Consider the following 27,696-nt stretch of genomic DNA (forward strand, 5'->3'; position numbering starts at 1 on the left):
ATTATATATATATACTATTACTATAGTATATATACTATTATATATATATATACTATTACTATAGTATATATACTATTATATATATATACTATTACTATAGTATATATACTATTATATATATATACTATTACTATAGTATATATACTATTATATATATACTACTTTGAACTAAAACAACAGAAATACAATTAAACCAGAGCAAATATTTGTTATTAAATCAAAAACTGTTCTGGATCGTTCAGATGAACGTCTTCAGCCACGATTCTGTCCCATCAGTGTTTGTGCTTTATTATCCTTATGTAGCCATGGCAACAGGAGCGTCTCACAGCTCTGGGACAGGAGCGTCTCACAGCGTCTCACAGCGTCTCACAGCTCTGGGACAGAAATACTCTTGGCCTTTGGAAGACCTGCTGTTCGAGGCTCACGAGGGCCGAGCGGGGGAAGTGTCTGATTCACTGACGACAGATCCAAGTGTTTAGCGTTAGCGTTAGCATTAGCATTAGTGGCACAATAAAACTGCTGCTCCTGGACACGCCTGCAGCTGCAGCGCCTGCAGCTGCAGCACCTGCATCGCCTGCAGCTGCAGCTGCAGGTGCTGCACCTGCAGCTGCAGGCGCTGCAGGTGCTGCACCTGCAGCTGCAGCACCTGCAGCGCCTGCAGCTGCAGCTGCAGCTGCAGGCGCTGCAGCTGCAGCTGCAGCTGCAGGCGCTGCAGGTGCTGCAGCTGCAGCTGCAGCACCTGCATCGCCTGCAGCTGCAGCTGCAGGCGCCTGCAGCTGCAGCACCTGCAGCTGCAGCACCTGCAGCTGCAGCACCTGCAGCGCCTGCAGCTGCAGCTGCAGGTGCTGCACCTGCAGCTGCAGGCGCTGCAGGTGCTGCACCTGCAGCTGCAGCACCTGCAGCGCCTGCAGCTGCAGCTGCAGCTGCAGCACCTGCAGCTGCAGCACCTGCAGCTGCAGCACCTGCAGCGCCTGCAGCTGCAGCACCTGCAGCTGCAGCACCTGCAGCTGCAGCACCTGCAGCGCCTGCAGCTGCAGCACCTGCAGCTGCAGCACCTGCAGCTGCAGCACCTGCAGCGCCTGCAGCTGCAGCACCTGCAGGTGCTGCAGGCGCTGCAGCACCTGCAGCGCCTGCAGCGCCTGCAGGTGCTGCAGCTGCAGGTGCTGCATCTGCAGCACCTGCAGCGCCTGCAGCTGCAGCACCTGCAGCTGCAGCGCCTGCAGCGCCTGCAGCGCCTGCAGCGCCTGCAGCGCCTGCAGCGCCTGCAGCGCCTGCAGCGCCTGCAGCGCCTGCAGCGCCTGCAGCTGCAGGTGCTGCAGCTGCAGCACCTGCAGCTGCAGCACCTGCAGCACCTGCAGCGCCTGCAGGTGCTGCAGAGGAGAAGAGAAGCTCTAACTGAGCATGTGCAGAGGAGAAGTGAAGCTCTAACTGAGCATGTGCAGAGGAGAAGTGAAGCTCTAACTGAGCATGTGCAGAGGAGAAGTGAAGCTCGGAGAAGTGAAGCTCTAACTGAGCATGTGCAGAGAAGTGAAGCTCTAACTGAGCATGTGCAGAGGAGAAGAGAAGCTCTAACTGAGCATGTGCAGAGGAGAAGAGATGCTCTAACTGAGCATGTGCAGAGGAGAAGAGAAGCTCTAACTGAGCATGTGCAGAGGAGAAGAGAAGCTCCAACTGAACAAGTGCAGAGGAGAAGTGAAGCTCTAACTGAGCATGTGCAGAGAAGTGAAGCTCTAACTGAGCATGTGCAGAGGAGAAGAGAAGCTCTAACTGAGCATGTGCAGAGGAGAAGTGAAGCTCTAACTGAGCATGTGCAGAGGAGAAGTGAAGCTCTAACTGAGCATGTGCAGAGGAGAAGTGAAGCTCTAACTGAGCATGTGCAGAGGAGAAGAGAAGCTCTAACTGAGCATGTGCAGAGGAGAAGTGAAGCTCTAACTGAGCATGTGCAGAGGAGAAGTGAAGCTCTAACTGAGCATGTGCAGAGGAGAAGTGAAGCTCTAACTGAGCATGTGCAGAGGAGAAGTGAAGCTCTAACTGAGCATGTGCAGAGGAGAAGAGAAGCTCTAACTGAGCATGTGCAGAGGAGAAGTGAAGCTCTAACTGAGCATGTGCAGAGGAGAAGTGAAGCTCGGAGAAGTGAAGCTCTAACTGAGCATGTGCAGAGGAGAAGTGAAGCTCTAACTGAGCATGTGCAGAGGAGAAGAGAAGCTCTAACTGAGCATGTGCAGAGGAGAAGAGAAGCTCTAACTGAGCATGTGCAGAGGAGAAGAGAAGCTCTAACTGAGCATGTGCAGAGGAGAAGAGAAGCTCCAACTGAACATGTGCAGAGGAGAAGTGAAGCTCTAACTGAGCATGTGCAGAGAAGTGAAGCTCTAACTGAGCATGTGCAGAGGAGAAGTGAAGCTCTAACTGAGCATGTGCAGAGGAGAAGTGAAGCTCTAACTGAGCATGTGCAGAGGAGAAGAGAAGCTCTAACTGAGCATGTGCAGAGGAGAAGTGAAGCTCTAACTGAGCATGTGCAGAGGAGAAGTGAAGCTCTAACTGAGCATGTGCAGAGGAGAAGAGAAGCTCTAACTGAGCATGTGCATTGGAGAAGTGAAGCTCTAACTGAGCATGTGCAGAGGAGAAGTGAAGCTCTAACTGAGCATGTGCAGAGAAGTGAAGCTCTAACTGAGCATGTGCAGAGGAGAAGTGAAGCTCTAACTGAGCATGTGCAGAGGAGAAGAGAAGCTCTAACTGAGCATGTGCAGAGGAGAAGTGAAGCTCTAACTGAGCATGTGCAGAGGAGAAGTGAAGCTCTAACTGAGCATGTGCAGAGGAGAAGTGAAGCTCTAACTGAGCATGTGCAGAGGAGAAGAGAAGCTCTAACTGAGCATGTGCAGAGGAGAAGTGAAGCTCTAACTGAGCATGTGCAGAGGAGAAGTGAAGCTCGGAGAAGTGAAGCTCTAACTGAGCATGTGCAGAGGAGAAGTGAAGCTCTAACTGAGCATGTGCAGAGGAGAAGAGAAGCTCTAACTGAGCATGTGCAGAGGAGAAGAGAAGCTCTAACTGAGCATGTGCAGAGGAGAAGAGAAGCTCTAACTGAGCATGTGCAGAGGAGAAGAGAAGCTCCAACTGAACATGTGCAGAGGAGAAGTGAAGCTCTAACTGAGCATGTGCAGAGAAGTGAAGCTCTAACTGAGCATGTGCAGAGGAGAAGTGAAGCTCTAACTGAGCATGTGCAGAGGAGAAGAGAAGCTCTAACTGAGCATGTGCAGAGGAGAAGTGAAGCTCTAACTGAGCATGTGCAGAGGAGAAGAGAAGCTCTAACTGAGCATGTGCAGAGGAGAAGAGAAGCTCTAACTGAGCATGTGCAGAGGAGAAGAGAAGCTCTAACTGAGCATGTGCAGAGGAGAAGTGAAGCTCTAACTGAGCATGTGCAGAGGAGAAGAGAAGCTCTAACTGAGCATGTGCAGAGAAGTGAAGCTCTAACTGAGCATGTGCAGAGGAGAAGTGAAGCTCTAACTGAGCATGTGCAGAGGAGAAGTGAAGCTCTAACTGAGCATGTGCAGAGGAGAAGTGAAGCTCGGAGAAGTGAAGCTCTAACTGAGCATGTGCAGATGAGAAGAGAAGCTCTAACTGAGCATGTGCAGAGGAGAAGTGAAGCTCTAACTGAGCATGTTCAGAGGAGAAGAGAAGCTCTAACTGAGCATGTGCAGAGGAGAAGTGAAGCTCTAACTGAGCATGTGCAGAGGAGAAGTGAAGCTCTAACTGAGCATGTGCAGAGGAGAAGTGAAGCTCTAACTGAGCATGTGCAGAGGAGAAGAGAAGCTCTAACTGAGCATGTGCAGAGGAGAAGTGAAGCTCTAACTGAGCATGTGCAGAGGAGAAGTGAAGCTCTAACTGAGCATGTGCAGAGGAGAAGTGAAGCTCTAACTGAGCATGTGCAGAGGAGAAGTGAAGCTCTAACTGAGCATGTGCAGAGGAGAAGAGAAGCTCTAACTGAGCATGTGCAGAGAAGTGAAGCTCTAACTGAGCATGTGCAGAGAAGTGAAGCTCTAACTGAGCATGTGCAGAGGAGAAGAGAAGCTCTAACTGAGCATGTGCAGAGGAGAAGTGAAGCTCTAACTGAGCATGTGCAGAGGAGAAGTGAAGCTCTAACTGAGCATGTGCAGAGGAGAAGAGAAGCTCTAACTGAGCATGTGCAGAGGAGAAGTGAAGCTCTAACTGAGCATGTGCAGAGGAGAAGTGAAGCTCTAACTGAGCATGTGCAGAGAAGTGAAGCTCTAACTGAGCATGTGCAGAGGAGAAGTGAAGCTCTAACTGAGCATGTGCAGAGGAGAAGAGAAGCTCTAACTGAGCATGTGCAGAGGAGAAGTGAAGCTCTAACTGAGCATGTGCAGAGGAGAAGTGAAGCTCTAACTGAGCATGTGCAGAGGAGAAGTGAAGCTCTAACTGAGCATGTGCAGAGGAGAAGAGAAGCTCTAACTGAGCATGTGCAGAGGAGAAGTGAAGCTCTAACTGAGCATGTGCAGAGGAGAAGTGAAGCTCTAACTGAGCATGTGCAGAGGAGAAGTGAAGCTCTAACTGAGCATGTGCAGAGGAGAAGTGAAGCTCTAACTGAGCATGTGCAGAGGAGTAGTGAAGCTCTAACTGAGCATGTGCAGAGGAGAAGAGAAGCTCTAACTGAGCATGTGCAGAGGAGAAGTGAAGCTCTAACTGAGCATGTGCAGAGGAGAAGTGAAGCTCTAACTGAGCATGTGCAGAGGAGAAGTGAAGCTCTAACTGAGCATGTGCAGAGGAGAAGAGAAGCTCTAACTGAGCATGTGCAGAGGAGAAGAGAAGCTCTAACTGAGCATGTGCAGAGGAGAAGAGAAGCTCTAACTGAGCATGTGCAGAGGAGAAGTGAAGCTCTAACTGAGCATGTGCAGAGGAGAAGAGAAGCTCTAACTGAGCATGTGCAGAGGAGAAGTGAAGCTCTAACTGAGCATGTGCAGAGGAGAAGTGAAGCTCTAACTGAGCATGTGCAGAGGAGAAGAGAAGCTCTAACTGAGCATGTGCAGAGGAGAAGAGAAGCTCTAACTGAGCATGTGCAGAGGAGAAGAGAAGCTCTAACTGAGCATGTGCAGAGGAGAAGTGAAGCTCTAACTGAGCATGTGCAGAGGAGAAGAGAAGCTCTAACTGAGCATGTGCAGAGGAGAGAGAAGCTCTAACTGAGCATGTGCAGAGGAGAAGTGAAGCTCTAACTGAGCATGTGCAGAGGAGAAGTGAAGCTCTAACTGAGCATGTGCAGAGGAGAAGTGAAGCTCTAACTGAGCATGTGCAGAGGAGAAGTGAAGCTCTAACTGAGCATGTAGAGAGGAGAAGTGAAGCTCTAACTGAGCATGTGCAGAGGAGAAGTGAAGCTCTAACTGAGCATGTGCAGAGGAGTAGTGAAGCTCTAACTGAGCATGTGCAGAGGAGAAGAGAAGCTCTAACTGAGCATGTGCAGAGGAGAAGTGAAGCTCTAACTGAGCATGTGCAGAGGAGAAGTGAAGCTCTAACTGAGCATGTGCAGAGGAGAAGTGAAGCTCTAACTGAGCATGTGCAGAGGAGAAGAGAAGCTCTAACTGAGCATGTGCAGAGGAGAAGAGAAGCTCTAACTGAGCATGTGCAGAGGAGAAGAGAAGCTCTAACTGAGCATGTGCAGAGGAGAAGTGAAGCTCTAACTGAGCATGTGCAGAGGAGAAGAGAAGCTCTAACTGAGCATGTGCAGAGGAGAAGAGAAGCTCTAACTGAGCATGTGCAGAGGAGAAGTGAAGCTCTAACTGAGCATGTGCAGAGGAGAAGTGAAGCTCTAACTGAGCATGTGCAGAGGAGAAGTGAAGCTCTAACTGAGCATGTGCAGAGGAGAAGTGAAGCTCTAACTGAGCATGTGCAGAGGAGTAGTGAAGCTCTAACTGAGCATGTGCAGAGGAGAAGAGAAGCTCTAACTGAGCATGTGCAGAGGAGAAGTGAAGCTCTAACTGAGCATGTGCAGAGGAGAAGTGAAGCTCTAACTGAGCATGTGCAGAGGAGAAGTGAAGCTCTAACTGAGCATGTGCAGAGGAGAAGAGAAGCTCTAACTGAGCATGTGCAGAGGAGAAGAGAAGCTCTAACTGAGCATGTGCAGATGAGAAGAGAAGCTCTAACTGAGCATGTGCAGAGGAGAAGTGAAGCTCTAACTGAGCATGTGCAGAGGAGAAGAGAAGCTCTAACTGAGCATGTGCAGAGGAGAAGTGAAGCTCTAACTGAGCATGTGCAGAGGAGAAGAGAAGCTCTAACTGAGCATGTGCAGATGAGAAGAGAAGCTCTAACTGAGCATGTGCAGAGGAGAAGTGAAGCTCTAACTGAGCATGTGCAGAGGAGAAGAGAAGCTCTAACTGAGCATGTGCAGAGGAGAAGTGAAGCTCTAACTGAGCATGTGCAGAGGAGAAGTGAAGCTCTAACTGAGCATGTGCAGAGGAGAAGAGAAGCTCTAACTGAGCATGTGCAGAGGAGAAGAGAAGCTCTAACTGAGCATGTGCAGAGGAGAAGTGAAGCTCTAACTGAGCATGTGCAGAGGAGAAGTGAAGCTCTAACTGAGCATGTGCAGAGGAGAAGTGAAGCTCTAACTGAGCATGTGCAGAGGAGAAGTGAAGCTCTAACTGAGCATGTGCAGAGGAGTAGTGAAGCTCTAACTGAGCATGTGCAGAGGAGAAGAGAAGCTCTAACTGAGCATGTGCAGAGGAGAAGTGAAGCTCTAACTGAGCATGTGCAGAGGAGAAGTGAAGCTCTAACTGAGCATGTGCAGAGGAGAAGTGAAGCTCTAACTGAGCATGTGCAGAGGAGAAGAGAAGCTCTAACTGAGCATGTGCAGAGGAGAAGAGAAGCTCTAACTGAGCATGTGCAGATGAGAAGAGAAGCTCTAACTGAGCATGTGCAGAGGAGAAGTGAAGCTCTAACTGAGCATGTGCAGAGGAGAAGAGAAGCTCTAACTGAGCATGTGCAGAGGAGAAGTGAAGCTCTAACTGAGCATGTGCAGAGGAGAAGTGAAGCTCTAACTGAGCATGTGCAGAGGAGAAGAGAAGCTCTAACTGAGCATGTGCAGAGGAGAAGAGAAGCTCTAACTGAGCATGTGCAGAGGAGAAGAGAAGCTCTAACTGAGCATGTGCAGAGGAGAAGAGAAGCTCTAACTGAGCATGTGCAGAGGAGAAGTGAAGCTCTAACTGAGCATGTGCAGAGGAGAAGTGAAGCTCTAACTGAGCATGTGCAGAGGAGAAGTGAAGCAACAGCAGCGCCAAGTTTCAACAAACTGACTTAAAAACAATCTTTTAGCATCTTATTTTCTGTAAATAATTCATGTCTTAGTTTTATGTTTTGTGTTGTTAATGTTTGTTATTGACTTTCTATCTGGACTTTTTACTGTCTGTGCAGTCACAACCTGCGCAGTCACAACCTGCGCAGTCACAACCTGCGCAGTCACCTGCGCAGTCACAACCTGCGCAGTCACAACCTGCGCAGTCACAACCTGCGCAGTCACCTGCGCAGTCACAACCTGCGCAGTCACAACCTGCGCAGTCACAACCTGCGCTGTCACAACCTGCGCTGTCACAACCTGCGCGGTCACAACCTGCGCTGTCACAACCTGCGCTGTCACAACCTGCGCAGTCACAACCTGCGCTGTCACAACCTGCGCGGTCACAACCTGCGCAGTCACAACCTGTGCAGTCACCTGTGCAGTCACAACCTGTGCAGTCACAACCTGTGCAGTCACCTGTGCAGTCACAACCTGTGCAGTCACAACCTGCGCAGGTTCACTGGGCCTCAACATGAGTTATATCAGAGGAAACAAGATGATGTCACTGAAGCATCTCGTGATAAAGAAGAGTCAGACCGCTCAGTGTGGATGCAGCTCCTGTCGGACCCTGTCATCCGCTGTACGAAGACACTGTCGGACCCTGTCATCCGCTGTACGAAGACACTGTCGGACCCTGTCATCCGCTGTACGAAGACACTGTCGGACCCTGTCATCCGCTGTACGAAGACACTGTCGGACCCTGTCATCCGCTGTACGAAGACACTGTCGGACCCTGTCATCCGCTGTACGAAGACACTGTCGGACCCTGTCATCCGCTGTACGAAGACACTGTCGGACCCTGTCATCCGGTGTACGAAGACACTGTCGGACCCTGTCATCCGGTGTACGAAGACACTGTCGGACCCTGTCATCCGCTGTACGAAGACACTGTCGGACCCTGTCATCCGGTGTACGAAGACACTGTCGGACCCTGTCATCCGCTGTACGAAGACACTGTCGGACCCTGTCATCCGCTGTACGAAGACACTGTCGGACCCTGTCATCCGCTGTACGAAGACACTGTCGGACCCTGTCATCCGCTGTACGAAGACACTGTCGGACCCTGTCATCCGGTGTACGAAGACACTGTCGGACCCTGTCATCCGCTGTACGAAGACACTGTCGGACCCTGTCATCCGGTGTACGAAGACACTGTCGGACCCTGTCATCCGCTGTACGAAGACACTGTCGGACCCTGTCATCCGCTGTACGAAGACACTGTCGGACCCTGTCATCCGCTGTACGAAGACACTGTCGGACCCTGTCATCCGCTGTACGAAGACACTGTCGGACCCTGTCATCCGCTGTACGAAGACACTGAAGACACTGTCGGACCCTGTCATCCGCTGTACGAAGACACTGTCGGACCCTGTCATCCGCTGTACGAAGACACTGTCGGACCCTGTCATCCGGTGTACGAAGACACTGTCGGACCCTGTCATCCGCTGTACGAAGACACTGTCGGACCCTGTCATCCGCTGTACGAAGACACTGTCGGACCCTGTCATCCGCTGTACGAAGACACTGTCGGACCCTGTCATCCGCTGTACGAAGACACTGTCGGACCCTGTCATCCGCTGTACGAAGACACTGAAGACACTGTCGGACCCTGTCATCCGCTGTACGAAGACACTGTCGGACCCTGTCATCCGCTGTACGAAGACACTGTCGGACCCTGTCATCCGGTGTACGAAGACACTGTCGGACCCTGTCATCCGCTGTACGAAGACACTGTCGGACCCTGTCATCCGCTGTACGAAGACACTGTCGGACCCTGTCATCCGCTGTACGAAGACACTGTCGGACCCTGTCATCCGCTGTACGAAGACACTGTCGGACCCTGTCATCCGCTGTACGAAGACACTGTCGGACCCTGTCATCCGCTCCAAAGTGGATCAGTTGAAATGTGGCTTTATTTGGTTGTTTGGTTTGACAGAAATAAGTCTTTCACAATAAGACGGTGCAGTGTGATTGGCTCATGCCCTAAACTTACTCTAAGGTGAACAATCATCATTCAAGTGTCTCATAAAAAGCTGCCACTAAAGCACTAAAGCATTTGTTGTGAGGAAAGCTCAGCTGCCGTGTAAAAGGAGAGTATAATCCAGAGATAAGACAGGATCACAGTTTAGGCCTGAGGCCACAGCTTTATACCAGGCATGTTTATTTATTTGCATTGGCGTGTCAGGAGAGAATGGCACTCACATTGATGTCAGCGTGTCTCCGGGTCCTCCATGGAGCCGGTGCAGTGCTGTTGCTAGGGGCAGCAGGAGCAGCAGGAGCAGCAGGGGCAGCAGGAGCAGCAGGAGCAGCAGGGGCAGCAGGAGCAGCAGGAGCAGCTGCAGGGGCTGTGGCGAGCCCTGATCCTGAGCTGATCCCAGGACTCTCAGAGGGCGTGGTGCTGGGCTGAGCCTTCGACCTGAGACTCTCCTCACTCTTCTCTTCTGTGGGTGCATGTCCGTTCTGTGAGTGCAGCTCTGTGCTCAGATCGGCCCTCAGCCTGCTCAGACCCTCCACCAGGCGGCTCAGAGCCTCCAGCTTGGCCCGGAGGTGCTGGTTCTCCTCCTGGAGCCTGGACACAGCCTCAGCCAGCGGTGCCTGGGACACACACACGTCCTCGATCTTCTGCTCTATTCTCTGTTTGAACGCGCTCACATCCACGTGCACCTCCCGCACTGCAGCCTGCAGAGTGGACTCAAACTGGACCAGTGCCTGGCTCACCGCTGCGTCCTGTGGGGCCTCCATGGTCTCCATGGGTGCCACCGGTGCTCTCAGCAGGAAGGTCTGGGCAGCTCTTCAGTGGACCTGCTTCAGACAGCTCCACAGTGTGACTGAGCTGAACTCTCTGCAGCAGCTGCAGCGCTCGCTCTGTTGTCTGGGATAAATGTGGCTGAACTTGAGCGCGCAGGTCGTGGCTGTATTTTGGGACATAAAGGAGGCGGCAAAGGTCAAACAGGAGGAGCAGCGCTGATGGAGTGCTTTATGGCTCCACACAGCTGCTGGACCAGAGGGATCGCCTCAACACAAACCCGGCTCGTGTTTTGGACTATTTTCAACTCATTCTTCTTTAGGAAATATTACCTTTTTTTTGTTTTTGTTTTTTTGCTTTATTAGATCAGACATCAAGAAATGGGGATGAGACAGGGGAAGGACATTCAACAAATGATTGGAGCCAGATTTGAGCTCACATTAAAGCCACTTTCAGTTTGTATTTATTTAAAAAACACATTTATTTCTCTTTTCTAATAACGGCCACATTAATAACTCAAACTCTAAATCTGATTGTGAGACTTTTGCTCACACAAAAGTACAATAGAAGATGTAAAATGAATGTAGCGCCTCCTTGTGGCCAACACATGAAACACAAAGTACTGAACGTGTGACTTTAAACATGATTTAAACATCTTTCAATAGTTATTACTTTTATTGACCTTAAATAGAACACGAGCTTTTTCTACAACAATACTACGAATATATATATATATATATATATATATATATATATATATATATATATATATATATATATATTAGATATATATATAGATATATAGATAGCTAAAGTGCCACATCTTTTCAAATTAAAATCAATAGTGAATTAAACAGATTAAACATTAAACGCAATAAACAGCAACAACGCTAGAAAGTGCTTCTGTATTACAGTCCGTCTCTTAGCAACAGCACGACTCCTGGTTTATCCTGTTAAACAGGTCTGTTTGGTTCACACAGGAGAACTGTTCTCAGGTGCAGTTGGAGCGGTGCAAAGCGTGGAGGAGGTGCAGCGTGGAGCGGTGCGGTTGGAGCGGTGCAGCGTGGAGGAGGTGCAGCGTGGAGGAGGTGCAGCGTGGAGCGGTGCGGTTGGAGCGGTGCAGCGTGGAGGTGCAGCGTGGAGGAGGTGCAGCGTGGAGCGGTGCGGTTGGAGCGGTGCAGCGTGGAGGTGCAGCGTGGAGGAGGTGCAGCGTGGAGCGGTGCGGTTGGAGCGGTGCAGCGTGGAGGAGGTGCAGCGTGGAGGAGGTGCAGCGTGGAGCGGTGCGGTTGGAGCGGTGCAGCGTGGAGGTGCAGCGTGGAGGAGGTGCAGCGTGGAGCGGTGCGGTTGGAGCGGTGCAGCGTGGAGGTGCAGCGTGGAGGAGGTGCAGCGTGGAGCGGTGCGGTTGGAGCGGTGCAGCGTGGAGGTGCAGCGTGGAGGAGGTGCAGCGTGGAGCGGTGCGGTTGGAGCGGTGCAGCGTGGAGGAGGTGCAGCGTGGAGGAGGTGCAGCGTGGAGCGGTGCGGTTGGAGCGGTGCAGCGTGGAGGTGCAGCGTGGAGGAGGTGCAGCGTGGAGCGGTGCGGTTGGAGCGGTGCAGCGTGGAGGTGCAGCGTGGAGGAGGTGCAGCGTGGAGCGGTGCGGTTGGAGCGGTGCAGCGTGGAGGTGCAGCGTGGAGGAGGTGCAGCGTGGAGCGGTGCGGTTGGAGCGGTGCAGCGTGGAGGTGCAGCGTGGAGGAGGTGCAGCGTGGAGCGGTGCGGTTGGAGCGGTGCAGCGTGGAGGTGCAGCGTGGAGGAGGTGCAGCGTGGAGGAGGTGCAGCGTGGAGCGGTGCGGTTGGAGCGGTGCAGCGTGGAGGTGCAGCGTGGAGGAGGTGCAGCGTGGAGCGGTGCAGTTGGAGCGGTGCAGTTGGAGCGGTGCAGTTGGAGCGTCTGAAGGGGCCGCTTCATGTCCCTGGAACGCTTCAGCTTGTGATGATTGGACAAGAGAAAACTCAGATGATAAAGCGCCACATTTCCAGTTACAATAACTTTATAAGTTGAGGGTTAGCGTTAGCGCATGTTAGCATCAGATGGGTTAGCGTTAGCGCATGTTAGCACCAGATGGGTTAGCGTTAGCGCATGTTAGCATCAGATGGGTTAGCGTTAGCGCATGTTAGCACCAGATGGGTTAGCGTTAGCGCATGTTAGCATCAGATGGGTTAGCGTTAGCGCATGTTAGTATCAGATGGGTTAGCGTTAGCGCATGTTAGCATCAGATGGGTTAGCGCATGTTAGCATCAGATGGGTTAGCGTTAGCACATGTTAGCATCAGATGGGTTAGCGTTAGCACATGTTAGCATCAGATGGGTTAGCGTTAGCGCATGTTAGCATCAGATGGGTTGGCGTTAGCGCATGTTAGCATCAGATGGATTAGCGTTAGCGCATGTTAGCATCAGATGGGTTAGCGTTAGCGCATGTTAGCACCAGATGGGTTAGCGTTAGCGCATGTTAGCATCAGATGGGTTAGCGTTAGCGCATGTTAGTATCAGATGGGTTAGCGTTAGCGCATGTTAGCATCAGATGGGTTAGCGCATGTTAGCATCAGATGGGTTAGCGTTAGCACATGTTAGCATCAGATGGGTTAGCGTTAGCACATGTTAGCATCAGATGGGTTAGCGTTAGCGCATGTTAGCATCAGATGGGTTAGCGTTAGCGCATGTTAGCATCAGATGGGTTAGCGTTAGCGCATGTTAGTATCAGATGGGTTAGCGTTAGCGCATGTTAGCATCAGATGGGTTAGCGCATGTTAGCATCAGATGGGTTAGCGTTAGCACATGTTAGCATCAGATGGGTTAGCGTTAGCACATGTTAGCATCAGATGGGTTAGCGTTAGCGCATGTTAGCATCAGATGGGTTGGCGTTAGCGCATGTTAGCATCAGATGGGTTAGCGTTAGCGCATGTTAGCATCAGATGGATTAGCGTTAGCGCATGTTAGCATCAGATGGGTTAGCGTTAGCGCATGTTAGCATCAGATGTTTCCTGTTCATCGACGCGCTGCATCTAATTATCCAAACGCATGACGTAAAGAGACATTAAAACAGAAGTGACATAACATTGTCCCTCAGTGCTGCAGGTTGTCATGGAGACGACCAAAGCATCAAGTCCCGTGTCATCTCTTTGTTCACCGTGATGACATCATCAATATTTTTGTTCGTTCATGTTTCAGCCAATTATGACTTTTCTGACGTTCGTTTACTTTTGTGTTTGTTTTAGAATCGAACAAAACCTAGTTCAGTTTTAGAGCAGGATTTCTTGTGCCTAAAGGACGTCGTCATGACAACTGTCATATTTCCCTAGTAAAGTCGCCACCTGCTGGTATTAAAATGAAATGACAGGTTTTTAATCTTTACACTGTAAAACCAAAAGTTGTATTTATAGAATGTGAAACTGAAAAACAGAGAGAATGTTTTTCACTGTTTTTATTTTGTTTTTGACGTTTAAAGTTTAAAGGACACATTTAAAACTTAAAGGACACGTTTGAAGTTTAAAGGACACGTTTAAAGGACACGTTTAAAGGACATGTTTAAAGTTTAAAGGACATGTTTAAAGTTTAAAGGACACATTTAAAACTTAAAGGACACGTTTGAAGTTTAAAGGACACGTTTAAAGGACACGTTTAAAGGACATGTTTAAAGTTTAAAGGACACGTTTAAAGTTTAAAGGACACATTTAAAACTTAAAGGACACGTTTGAAGTTTAAAGGACACGTTTAAAGGACACGTTTAAAGGACATGTTTAAAGTTTAAAGGACATGTTTAAAGTTTAAAGGACACATTTAAAACTTAAAGGACACGTTTGAAGTTTAAAGGACACGTTTAAAGGACACGTTTAAAGGACACGTTTAAAGGACATGTTTAAAGTTTAAAGGACACGTTTAAAGGACATGTTTAAAGTTTAAAGGACACATTTAAAGCTTAAAGGACACGTTTGAAGTTTAAAGGACACATTTAAAGAACACATTTAAAGTTTAAAGGACACATTTAAAGGACATGTTTAAAGTTTAAAGGACACATTTAAAGCTTAAAGGACACGTTTGAAGTTTAAAGGACACATTTAAAGAACACATTTAAAGTTTAAAAAACACATTTAAAGGACATGTTTAAAGTTTAAAGGACACATTTAAAGCTTAAAGGACACGTTTGAAGTTTAAAGGACACGTTTAAAGGACACGTTTAAAGGACACGTTTAAAGGACACGTTTAAAGGACACGTTTAAAGTTTAAAGGACACGTTTAAAGTTTAAAGGACACGTTTAAAGGTTAAAGGACATGTTTAAAGGTTAAAGGACACGTTTAAGGTTTAAAGGACACATTTAAAGGACACGTTTAAAGTTTAAAGGACACGTTTAAAGTTTAAAGGACATGTTTAAAGGACACGTTTAAAGTTTAAAGGACATGTTTAAAGTTTAAAGGACATGTTTAAAGTCCTTTAAATTTTAAAGGACACGTTTAAAGTTTAAAGGACATGTTTAAAGTTTAAAGGACACGTTTAAAGTTTAAAGGACACGTTTAAAGGACACGTTTAAAGGACACATTTAAAGTTTAAAGGACACATTTAAAGTTTAAAGGACATGTTTAAAGTTTAAAGGACATGTTTAAAGTCCTTTAAATTTTAAAGGACACGTTTAAAGTTTAAAGGACATGTTTAAAGTTTAAAGGACACGTTTAAAGTTTAAAGGACACGTTTAAAGGACACGTTTAAAGGACACATTTAAAGTTTAAAGGACACATTTAAAGTTTAAAGGACATGTTTAAAGTTTAAAGGACACGTTTAAAGTTTAAAGGACACGTTTAAAGTTTAAAGGACACATTTAAAGGACACGTTTAAAGCTTAAAGGACACGTTTGAAGTTTAAAGGACATGTTTAAAGGACACGTTTAAAGGACACGTTTAAAGTTTAAAGGACACGTTTAAAGTTTAAAGGACACATATAAAGTTTAAAGGACACTTTTAAAGTTTAAAGGACATGTTTAAAGTTTAAAGGACATGTTTAAAGTTTAAAGGACACGTTTGAAGTTTAAAGGACACGTGTGGCTCTGTCTCGCTGCTGGACCAAAGACAGGAAGTACAGTCCTGCTGCTTTCACTTTATTGTGAATATTTGCTCAGTATTTTCTCGCATGTTCTTGGTGTGTTAGACTGCTGGTTCTGTCTGTCTTTTAAGTCTTTATGCATTTTCTATGTTTGCCCTGTTTAATACCGTCAAATGTGTGCGTGATTTGATTTTGAAGAGGAATTGAAACATCTTCCGCTGTTCACTAAATCATAATAAACGTATAACCCAATTTATGTGTGTCTCACTTGAACCGATGGCCGGCAGATATCGAGGAGGTTGTTTCTTTTCTGCTGTACACGCCCCTCAGTGTGGAGCAGGTCTGTTACTATTGGTCACACGCTTGACCGTGGGCGTGGCTAGAGGACTCACTCTGTGACAGTTTAATGTGTAAAGTGCGTCTGACACGTCGGACAACTCATGGAACTAAAATGCATTTAAGATTAATATATTTTTGATTTAGCTAAAAATGATGAATATTATCACAGAATAGCAAACATTTTATGTTTATAATTTCACTTCTTGTTTGTAATGACATCACCCGGCAAAATCTCATGTCACTTTTTTGTGTAAATGATGTTATTGTGTAAATGATGTTATTGTGTAAATGATGTTATTGTGTAAAGTAAATGATGTTATTGTGTAAAGTAAATGATGTTATTGTGTAAATTTTGTTATTGTGTAAATGATGTTATTGTGTTAACACAAATTAACATTTGACTGGTATGAGCAGCCCAAGTTTGATTGGTGTTAAACTCATTTAAATGGATTTCTGGCGTCTCGCAGTGAAACTTCATTCTAACTTTTATTGTTCAAGGGTAAAAAAAATGGAAAAATATTGAATTGGCCATTTGTAACGATCTGCTCCTCTGAACCCAATTACCATTATTTATTTAGGGAGAAATAGTGATGCTTTTGTGCCTGTCTAAGCTGCTAATAATGTCAGAAAATGTGTAACTTAGAAAATAAAATGTCCACGCCCCAAACTCTTTCGTTGTGGCCTCGTGCCTTTTACTTTAACCAAACAAAAAAACACGTCACATGCAACACAGCTGACGGCTTCAGTTTACAGTCTCGACGGTCCAAACCTTCCCGGCAGTGGACCCCAAACTTTTTGACTCGAGGGCCACATTGGGTTCTAAAATTTGGCCGAGGGGCCGGGCCAGGAAAATATGGTGTGTTTGTGTGAACTAATGAATTACAATAAATTACACGCAATATTTGACCTGTAACTTGTAACAAAGCAACAAATGCATTAAATAATGATTAATTATCTACTGTCTTCTACTGTCCACAAGAGTCTTCTACTGCTCTGTATAGAGCTGGTCCAGTGTTCCACGACCGGGACGAAAACCACTCTGCTCCTCCTGAATCCGAGGTTCGACTATCGGTCGGATTCTCCTCTCCAGGACCTGGAATAGACCTTACCCGGGAGGCTGAGGAGTGTGATCCCTCTGTAGTTGGAACACACCCTCCGGTCCCCCTTCTTGAACAGAGGGACCACCACCCCGGTCTGCCAGTCCAGAGGCACTGTCCCCGAACGCCACGCGATGTTGCAGAGACGTGTCAACCAAGACAGTCCTACAACATCCAGATACTTTAGGTCCTCAGGGCGGATCTCATCCACCCCCGGAGCCCTGCCACCGAGGAGTTTGCGAACAACCTCAGTGACTTCAGCTTGGGTGATGGATGAGCCAGCCTCCGAGTCCCCGGTCTCTACTTCCTCTTCGGAAGACGTGACTGAGGGATTAAGGAGATCCTCAAAGTATTCCTTCCACCGTCCGACGACATCCCCAGTCAAGGTCAGCAGGCCTCCACCCGCACCGTAAACGGTGTTGGTGAGGCACTGCTTCCCCCTCCAGAGGCGCCGGACGGTTTGCCAGAATTTCTTTGGGGCCGACCGATAGTCCTCCTCCATGGCCTCCACAAACTCCTCCCAGGCCCGGGTTTTTGCCTCTGCGACAGCACGAGCCGCGGCTCGCTTGGCCTGATACCTGTCGATGACCTCGGGAGACCTACAAGCCAGAGTGGCCTGATAGACCTCCTTCTTCAGTCTGACGGCATCCCTTACTTCCGGTGTCCACCACCGGGCGGAGACCTTGCGACCACAGCTCCGAGCAGCCGCATCAACAATGGAGGCGGAGAACATGGTCCACTCGGACTCAATGTCCCCAACCTCCCCCGGGACATGGGAGAAGCTCTCCCGGAGGTGCGAGTTGAATACCCTACTGACAGAGGGCTCCACAAGACGTTCCCAACAGACCCTCACAATGCACTTGGGTCTGCCAAGTCTGTCAATTGTCTTCTTGATATCAATCAAGCGCGTCCTCCTGCTCGTCCCAGCGCGTTCTCCGCCGCTGAATAAAGCGTAATCCGAATCGGCAGCAAGGTTCGCTACGTGGGTTTTGCCCCGGTGGTCCTCACAGTCCGGTTCCACTTCCACAAGTTCTCACGGTGGGTTTAGGCGGCCGCCGCTCGTCTCTCAAGATCCGGTCCGGTACCAAATTTCACCAAAACGAAGCTCCTCCCCCCACCTGTAGTAACCCTAATAAACGCTCCAGTCCACACACCTCGGACACGCCTCCCATTCATAAAAGGGATACAGGGCAGAATAAACAGAAAAGCGGCACATTACACACATTTTTGTGCACCTTCTGTGGCTCTGCTACAGAGTGAATTGGAATTTTTAAAGTCTTATGTGTGAAAAGTCTTCAAATCGGTCCAAAATTAGAACTTGGCACAAATGTATGTTCCATGACGTCGCCAATGGCGCCCTCTCGAAAATCAAAATACAGTATGCCTGTCCCTGCATTTGAACAAACTTGTCCAAGGGATTTGTCCTGATGAGGCTGCCTCATCAGGATCAAAAGTTGTTGAAATAATTTACGTAAGTCTCAGGGTCATAACGAGATCTTAAGAAAAAGAAGAAAAATCCTTCAAACACGCTCATATTTGGACAGACCTCATGAGGCTTTTCTGTATGTTGACGAGCTGGATATAAGGATATTTGAATTAAACGTCTATCTTTAAAATGTACTCTCCAGCGCCGCCTACAAAGTTAACATGGGACAAATGTAGACCACGCCCTATCTCCACCCTCACTGGCATGGCCACCTCTCGTAAAATGGGAGTGAAACATCTGGTACCTGTCTGTGACCTCGAGCAGAAGTCTCATGGGACCACGCCCTATCTTCAATGGGAATGCGGCCATTTTGAATAAAAGTCTGCAGAATCTACAAACTTGTCCTATGGTTTTCATCACCAAACTGACACATCATCAGGGGGATCAAAAGTGGGATCAAAAGTTGTCAAAATAATTTGCGCAGGTTTCAGGGAGTGGTCATAACAAGCTATTCAAAAATATAAAAATCCTTGTAAATTTGGCAAACATCAGATTTAGAAAGACCGATGAGGCGTTTGTGTATTTCTATAAGCTGGACATATTGATATGTTAATTATATTATCATTATTGATATAATGGGATGGAAACTGCAGTTTTTCAAAACTTGTATCACCGCGGTGGGTGGACGGCCCTCCCACTGCAGGGCCCTCCCACTGCAGGGCCCTCCCACTGCAGGGCCCTCCCACTGCAAGCCCCTCCCACTGCAGGGCCCTCCCACTGCAAGGCCCTCCCACTGCAGGGCCCTCCCACTGCAGGGCCCTTTCATAGTCACAAGGACTGCAAGGGCCCTTCATTTAACCAGAAAGTCCCACTGAGATGTAACATCTCCAGAGGGGCGGAGCCTTTAGCAGGGAACCCAGAGGAAAACTACAGACATGGGGAGAACATGCAAACTCCACAGAGAAAGGCCATAAGACTAAGCATGAAAGACTTCATAATAAAAAATAGTTTATTAAGGATGTTTAGTAAGCCAAACCCCTTAATGAGTTACTTAAATCTGAGGTACTAATCAGGTACTAATCTGTTAATTATGCATCAAATGGCATTTTAAAGGTCATCAACTGTTGTGTCAATTAGACGTTTTGTCTTTACTAATGTCCAACCAGGAAGTACAATATATAAATGTCATCAAATCTGAAACAAAATCATGTCGTCTAACCTGCCATATGCATCTTCATGCTTTATTAAGTTAAAGGGATAATGGAGGATTTTTTGGCGCCAAATCTTTGTCTCATTTCCTCGTGGCGTGGACAGTTCATTCACGTGTCAATCATAGGATGCAGAGCCCCGTTCACCTGCAGAGCCCCGTTCACCTGCAGAGCCTCGTTCACCTGCAGAGCCCCGTTCACCTGCAGAGCCTCGTTCACCTGCAGAGCCCCGTTCACCTGCAGAGCCCCGTTCACTTGCAGAGCCCCGTTCACCTGCAGAGCCTCGCTCACCTGCAGGGCCTGGTTCACCTGCAGAGCCTCATTCACCTGCAGAGCCTCGTTCACCTGCAGAGCCCCGTTCACCTGTAGAGCCTCGTTCACCTGCAGAGCCCCGTTCACCTGCAGAGCCCGGTTCACCTGCAGAGCCTCGTTCACCTGCAGAGCCCCGTTCACTTGCAGAGCCTCGCTCACCTGCAGAGCCTCGTTCACCTGCAGAGCCTCGTTCACCTGCAGAGCCCCGTTCACCTGCAGAGCCCTGTTCACCTGCAGAGCCCCGTTCACCTGCAGAGCCTGGTTCACCTGCAGAGCCGCGTTCACCTGCAGAGCCCCGTTCACCTGCAGGGCCTGGTTCACCTGCAGAGCCCCGTTCACTTGCAGAGCCCCGTTCACCTGCAGAGCCTCGTTCACCTGCAGAGCCTCGTTCACCTGCAGAGCCTCGTTCACCTGCAGAGCCTGGTTCACCTGCAGAGCCTGGTTCTTATAACTTGGCCTACCGGCTGCTTGTCTCCATGGAGATGGATAAGTTTAAGTTAGTTGCTAAGTTAAGCCGTTCAAATGTGGCTAAATGTTGAAAGCATGTGTCTGGTGAAGTGGATTGGACTTTAAAAACACGGAGAAGACAACCACGTGATAAGACAAATAAAAGCTTGACAAAACCGACACATTTTCTATCAAATCATTTTATTGAGTTTAAAGGGGTCATTGAATTGAAAAGCAGCTAATATTGTACACACTCTACAGCGACATTAGGACACGAGTCGTTTTCATTCTTAGCAAATTTGTCACTACAAAAGAGCGTCAATAATAGTAATCAGTATTTCTTTGCATATGAAAACTCTGAATGCTATAAAAATACGTGGGCTAAAAGTGTGTGGAGGTGGTCGTCATGCTGCTTTTGAATTCTCTCCGGTTGGAAAAGAGAGAAAAACACCCACACGGCAAACGAAAACGACTTTGTACAATTTCTCATTTAAAACAAAAAATAGATTTGGACTATGTTTTTATGTACAATGCTAGCAATGGATATGCTATTGATAGAACAGTAAATGTTTAGGTCCAGACATAGAAAATCAACAAGGGAGTTTCAAAGTCACACAGAGCTCTCCGCGGGAAACACAACTTAAGAAGAACAAAATGACTGACGTCATTTGCAACGGAAAAAAGAATAAAATAAAAATGTGTCTCTTTTGAATTCATTTTCTTTTGGGTTCAGAATTATCATGGATTTGAATGATGCACGTGGCGTTTCTTGTTGGGCGTCTGTCAGTTTCCCGTTTCCTGTCTCCATGGAGATATTGCTTTGCCTGGAATGTTCTACAGTTTGGCATTAATCATATCTGTCCTGCGTTTATTCAATTACAAGTGTTTTTATTACTGTCACATGTTTTGTTTGGTCATGAGGTCAGTTTAAAGTGACACTCTGCACCTTTAAGAGGACTTGATGTGTTCTGCACCTTTAAGAGGACTTGATGTGTTCTGCACCTTTAAGAGGACTTGATGTGTTCTGCACCTTTAAGAGGATTTGGTGTGTTCTGCACCTTTAAGAGGACTTGATGTGTTCTGCACCTTTAAGAGGACTTGATGTGTTCTGCACCTTTAAGAGGACTTGGTGTGTTCTGCACCTTTAAGAGGACTTGATGTGTTCTGCACCTTTAAGAGGACTTGATGTGTTCTGCACCTTTAAGAGGACTTGGTGTGTTCTGCACCTTTAAGAGGACTTGGTGTGTTCTGCACCTTTAAGAGGACTTGGTGTGTTCTGCACCTTTAAGAGGACTTGATGTGTTCTGCACCTTTAAGAGGACTTGATGTGTTCTGCACCTTTAAGAGGACTTGATGTGTTCTGCACCTTTAAGAGGACTTGATGTGTTCTGCACCTTTAAGAGGAGTTGGTGTGTTCTGCACCTTTAAGAGGACTTGGTGTGTTCTGCACCTTTAAGAGGACTTGGTGTGTTCTGCACCTTTAAGAGGACTTGGTGTGTTCTGCACCTTTAAGAGGACTTGATGTGTTCTGCACCTTTAAGAGGACTTGGTGTGTTCTGCACCTTTAAGAGGACTTGATGTGTTCTGCACCTTTAAGAGGACTTGATGTGTTCTGCACCTTTAAGAGGACTTGGTGTGTTCTGCACCTTTAAGAGGACTTGATGTGTTCTGCACCTTTAAGAGGACTTGATGTGTTCTGCACCTTTAAGAGGACTTGATGTGTTCTGCACCTTTAAGAGGACTTGGTGTGTTCTGCACCTTTAAGAGGACTTGGTGTGTTCTGCACCTTTAAGAGGACTTGATGTGTTCTGCACCTTTAAGAGGACTTGATGTGTTCTGCACCTTTAAGAGGACTTGATGTGTTCTGCACCTTTAAGAGGACTTGATGTGTTCTGCACCTTTAAGAGGACTTGATGTGTTCTGCACCTTTAAGAGGACTTGGTGTGTTCTGCACCTTTAAGAGGACTTGATGTGTTCTGCACCTTTAAGAGGACTTGATGTGTTCTGCACCTTTAAGAGGACTTGATGTGTTCTGCACCTTTAAGAGGACTTGGTGTGTTCTGCACCTTTAAGAGGACTTGGTGTGTTCTGCACCTTTAAGAGGACTTGGTGTGTTCTGCACCTTTAAGAGGACTTGGTGTGTTCTGCACCTTTAAGAGGACTTGGTGTGTTCTGCACCTTTAAGAGGACTTGGTGTGTTCTGCACCTTTAAGAGGACTTGGTGTGTTCTGCACCTTTAAGAGGACTTGATGTGTTCTGCACCTTTAAGAGGACTTGGTGTGTTCTGCACCTTTAAGAGGACTTGGTGTGTTCTGCACCTTTAAGAGGACTTGATGTGTTCTGCACCTTTAAGAGGACTTGATGTGTTCTGCACCTTTAAGAGGACTTGGTGTGTTCTGCACCTTTAAGAGGACTTGGTGTGTTCTGCACCTTTAAGAGGACTTGATGTGTTCTGCACCTTTAAGAGGACTTGATGTGTTCTGCACCTTTAAGAGGACTTGATGTGTTCTGCACCTTTAAGAGGACTTGGTGTGTTCTGCACCTTTAAGAGGACTTGGTGTGTTCTGAATAAGTCTGGAAAAAAGGTTTATTACATTATTAGATTAGTTAAAAGTTCTGATTTTGTTTGGATAGTTTTCACTCGTTAATATGTATTTACTTGATGGACATAGAATATTTTTTACTCGTTACAAGACGTTTCTGCCTTGTATGAATACATTTCTTCCTTTTTCAAGTCCAAATATTTCCCAATGAGGTAGGAAATACTTTGATACTTTCTTAGTTCAAGCTAAATTATCAGTCACATTATTACTATTATTGTTTTTTAAATATGATACAATAATTATAACCTGGCTGAAACAATTCAATTTAATTTTAATGATTGGAATTTCATACATTTCCCCAAGGCTAGATATTAATTTCTTTGCAGTGCAGGATAGTTCTGGTCCTTGCATAAGTGGTGGTCTTAGGGTCAGGGGTCAGGGGTCATCAGCGGAGAGCTCTGTATGTTTTGTATTGCCATAGTAATTCAATGATATGTTTGAGAACACTTTTCACAAGGCACTGAAGCCCTAGAGTCTGGTCAAGTGTCCCTGCCACATATTTACAGTGTGTTTGACCTGTGCATATGTGCGTTAAAGCAGAACATGTGGAAATAAAAACACATTTAGAGAATTTTGTGTTGAACGTTTCAACCAAGGCTGAATAAGTCATCGAAATCAAATCAAAAATTGCAATTTGAATGGTAGTGATTAGCAATAGATACGGAACCCCTAAAACCCCCGAAATAATAAGAAACATCTTGTTTCGACAACACAATTGACAAGATAGTTTTGTCTTTTTGATGTGGCATTAGGGGCTCCGTACATGGATGTTTTCTTCAATTAAATTTTGAGAGAGAAAAAAACAAAACAATAAATTTGCAACATCCGTGAGAAAAATTGCAATTTGATAGAATTTCAAAATAGTTCAGCCCTAGTTTCAGCACATGACTAAATATGTCCATCAAACATTTTCTCCCCAAATAATGTTTTACTATGATAATATCACATTTCGGCCAAAAGCATTTTCCCCCCTCAAAAACCATGAACAATATGCACACAAATTTACATTTACTATAAAGATAAATGTAAAGCTTTTCAATCTTCGAGCCCTTTCCATAAAACTCTCAGGTTTCTCTCAAGCAATCTTATTCTTTTGTTTTTATTTTTTCCCCAACTCTTGCATAATGTTATGTTAAAGGAACATTACAACCAAGACCATTCAAAATGAATACAGGCATTTTTCTCTCTGGACATATAAACATAAGTATTTTATCCTAATTCATTCAATTTAAAACGATCAACAAAAATTAAGACGTGTTCAGAAATAACTACATCATTATATGAGCAATTTGCTTAAATTAAAGGTCCCATATTAAGACAATTATGAAAGCACTTTTTTTTTTAACACATCTGCATTCATATTTCATGCAAAAACAAAAGAGAAAACGCAGAGAGTCGAGTCCAGTGACGATGGACTTTCTCTGGAGGGAAATATGATGATGATAATATCTTCAACATGAAACAACACCCAACTCCAAGTAAACAACATGATTCAAAAAGAAAGAGGCATAACATGGGACCTTTAATCATCTTCAGACTCACACACTGGACACACGCGAGCGCTTGGTCACTCAAACAGAGTTCATATTTCTATTCTTCAACATGATCTCCGGGATCACCATAAAACTTCAGCAGATAAAATAAATCACTTCATTAGAATATTTAAATATCTTCATAAGCTCTCCCATTTTAAAATAATACAACCCTGAGCAAAGAGTCAAACTTTCTGTAGGAACAATGTCAAGTAGGTCAATGAGTATTTTGATATAGAATACAGTTATGTTATGGCAGTGGTTTAAAAAGTCCTGCTTCTCGTGAAATGACCATGTTTGTTACATCTTTAAAGGACAGATATTATGCACTTTTTTGGATTGTTATTGGCCTTTAAACGTGTTCTAAAAATTGGACTACAAGAAACCCTGAAATAGAACTCCATCTACTGGTTGCAGAGGGAATTACATATATATAAAGCTAGCTTGCCCCCGACATAATACAGCAGGCATGCAGTTGTAATGTACGTGACTTGAGGCGTAAACGCTCAGAACAACTGCACAGGAGACATCGGAGCGCTTCACATTTGGAGTGTTTTCTGAGGCTTTTCTAAACTAGTGAATGAAGCGACTCCAGGTGTGTTTGTGATGAAGAACAATGTTAGAACAGGGTTGAAAGCTCTGAAAGTCCATTTAGCATATAACGTGTCCTTTAAAGGTGACACCTTTAAAGGACACGTGTCACCCCCCCACGTGTCCAATAAAGGTGCACTGCGCAGCTTTCCAGGTGGGGGGGGGTGCTTTTTTCTTTTTATTGAGCAATAAAAACACTTATAATGTAATAAATACTAATTGAGACAAAGCAATAAGAAGCAGGTGCGGACCCCCCACCAGAAAAATGATGCAGTGTAACTTTAATACAGACATGAAAGTGATCTCAATTATCATAATCACATGATGGAGTTGAAAAGCCCTTTTGGCATCGATTTCCTCATTAAAATGTCTTTATCACATACAAATGTATGATTATATTTTCATATATTGCTTTTTCAATGAGTCATTAATATTGATATGGTAACAAAATATTTCATTAGGGAAACATTTTAGTGTAGGATATGGTTCAAAACGTTGCTTGTGTAATACAAATGGGACAAAATGATGGCTCTACACAGAATATAATTTACAATATAATTTTGAAGATATATTTTGGGTGTTGAAATAAATACAGTAAAATATTGATAAAAAGCTTCATGGCAGTACCTCATAACAGCCCTTTTCTGTACTTTGTCAATATGTTTTGCATAGACAACAAACAGCACATCTACGATAATATCATGAGAACTATGTCATAAATAATGTAAATGATGCAATTATTGCTCTGAAGTGCCACACCCAACTACACTATCGTAGCAACGGACAACAAAATACTGGCCAATATTGTACAGTTTGACACTGATGGAATCATTTTGGACCGAAATGCTGCACGAAGAATGACCTCTGCTGTCAACGGTCGATCATCATCGTAACTCTAACCCATCGAGATGTTTTTTCGACTGCCATTCATTTCGACTAATGCAACAACACATCATCAGGAAGGTAAAACTGTCCCACAACAGTCTTTGTCCCACAGAAACAAAGACAAAGTCTTAGCGTCACCTCCAGAGTCTCTAAAACCTACAAACCAAGTGATAAATCTGGAGGTAATAATGGACTCAGACTTGAACTTTAACACATCAAATCTATAACATCAGCAGCTTTTTACCCTCTAAAAAACATCGAAAATATAGTGTCTGAACCAGATTTGGAGAGACTTATCCATGCGTTTGTCTCTAGTACCAGGTGTTCGCAAACTTTTCATGCCAGGCCCCTCAAAATAACCATGCAACCGACTCGAGACCGCCACAGTGAAAGGAAATAACCTCTGTAATCATTTCAAGTTGTAAACGTTTAAAACCAGTTTTTTTGTATTTATTTTAGCAGTTTATTGTGTCAATTGACCAAATTTGTCTATAAAATACAGTTTTCAATTAAATGTATTTAATACAGTGTAATCCTCCTGCTTCAGGACCCCAGGGGATCCTGAACCCCACTTTGGGACCCGCTGGGTTAAGCCACTGTAACGGCTGCTCACTGCCGCTCCAGCTGCAGCACCTTTACCTTTTATGCAGCTTAATGTGGAAGAGAGGCCTCTAGAGGGAGGGAGCCGCTCTAGAGGCAAGAGAGCCGCTCTAGAGGCAAGAGCCGCTCTACAGGCAAGAGCGCCGCTCTAGAGGCAAGAGCCGCTCTAGAGGCAAGAGAGCCGCTCTAGAGGCAAGAGAGCTGCTCTAGAGGGAGAGCTGCTCTAGAGGGAGAGAGCCGCTCTAGAGGGAGAGAGCCGCTCTAGAGGCAGGAGAGCTGCTCTAGAGGGAGAGAGCCGCTCTAGAGGGAGAGAGCCGCTCTAGAGGGAGAGAGCCGCTCTAGAGGCAAGAGAGCCGCTCTAGAGGGAGGGAGCTGCTCTAGAAGGAGAGATCTGCTCTAGAGGGAGAGATCTGCTCTAGAGGGAGAGAGCCGCTCTAGAGGGAGAGAGCCGCTCTAGAGGCAAGAGAGCCGCTCTAGAGGGAGAGCCGCTCTAGAGGCAAGAGAGCCGCTCTAGAGGCAAGAGAGCCGCTCTAGAGGGAGAGAGCCGCTCTAGAGGGAGAGAGCCGCTCTAGAGGGAGAGAGCCGCTCTACAGGGCAAGAGAGCCGCTCTAGAGGGAGAGAGCCGCTCTAGAGGGAGAGCTGCTCTAGAGGGAGAGCCGCTCTAGAGGGAGAGCCGCTCTAGAGGGAGAGAGCTGCTCTAGAGGGAGAGAGCCGCCCTAGAGGCAAGAGAGCTGCTCTAGAGGGAGAGAGCCGCTCTAGAGGGAGCGAGCCGCTCTAGAGGAGAGAGAGCCGCTCTAGAGGAGAGAGAGCCGCTCTAGAGGGAGCGAGCCGCTCTAGAGGGAGAGAGCCGCTCTAGAGGGAGAGAGCCGCTCTAGAGGGAGAGAGCCGCTCTAGAGGCAAGAGAGCCGCTCTAGAGGGAGAGAGCCGCTCTAGAGGGAGAGAGCCGCTCTAGAGGCAAGAGAGCTGCTCTAGAGGGAGAACCGCTCTAGAGGGAGAGAGCTGCTCTAGAGGGAGAGAGCTGCTCCAGAGGGAGAGAGTTGCTCTAGAGGGAGAGAGCTGCTCTAGAGGGAGAGCCGCTCTAGAGGGAGAGAGCTGCTCTATAGGCAAGAGAGCTGCTCTAGAGGGAGAGAGCTGCTCTAGAGGGAGAGAGCCGCTCTAGAGGGAGAGAGCCGCTCTAGAGGGTAGAGGGAGAGAGCTGCTCTAGAGGGAGAGAGCCGCTCTAGAGGGAGAGAGCCGCTCTAGAGGGAGAGAGCTGCTCTAGAGGGAGAGAGCTGCTCTAGAGGGAGAGCCGCTCTAGAGGGAGAGAGCTGCTCTATAGGCAAGAGAGCTGCTCTAGAGGGAGAGAGCTGCTCTAGAGGGAGAGAGCTGCTCTAGAGGGAGAGAGCCGCTCTAGAGGGGAGAGAGCCGCTCTAGAGGGGAGAGAGCTGCTCTAGAGGGAGAGAGCTGCTCTAGAGGGAGAGAGCCGCTCTAGAGGGAGAGAGCCGCTCTAGAGGGAGAGAGCCGCTCTAGAGGGT

The 27,696-nt window shown here is 46.8% G+C and overlaps 1 protein-coding gene across 2 annotated transcripts in view; it reads right to left on the reverse strand.

Moving 5' to 3' along the window:
- The window catches only part of LOC140361280 (uncharacterized), a 37,366-nt gene extending 27,147 nt beyond the window's left edge, over nucleotides 1–10,219 (reverse strand). Inside the window, exons 1-2 of one of the 2 annotated variants that reach the window (XM_072447041.1) lie at nucleotides 9,643–10,219; nucleotides 9,536–9,588 (exon numbers count right to left, since the gene is read on the reverse strand). In XM_072447041.1, the coding sequence (XP_072303142.1) occupies nucleotides 9,536–9,588; nucleotides 9,643–10,084 (495 nt within the window). In that variant the 5' untranslated portion in view covers nucleotides 10,085–10,219. Of the gene's footprint in view, nucleotides 1–9,535 lie in introns of both variants that reach the window. The other variant, XM_072447039.1, reaches the window with a different exon arrangement.
- Between the last annotated feature and the right edge of the window lie 17,477 nt (nucleotides 10,220–27,696).

Source organism: Eucyclogobius newberryi, unplaced genomic scaffold (assembly GCF_026437365.1).
Source record: "Eucyclogobius newberryi isolate DKJ021-1_F unplaced genomic scaffold, fEucNew1.0.hap1 SCAF_15, whole genome shotgun sequence".
In the NCBI taxonomy this organism is placed as follows: Eukaryota; Metazoa; Chordata; class Actinopteri; order Gobiiformes; family Gobiidae; genus Eucyclogobius; species Eucyclogobius newberryi.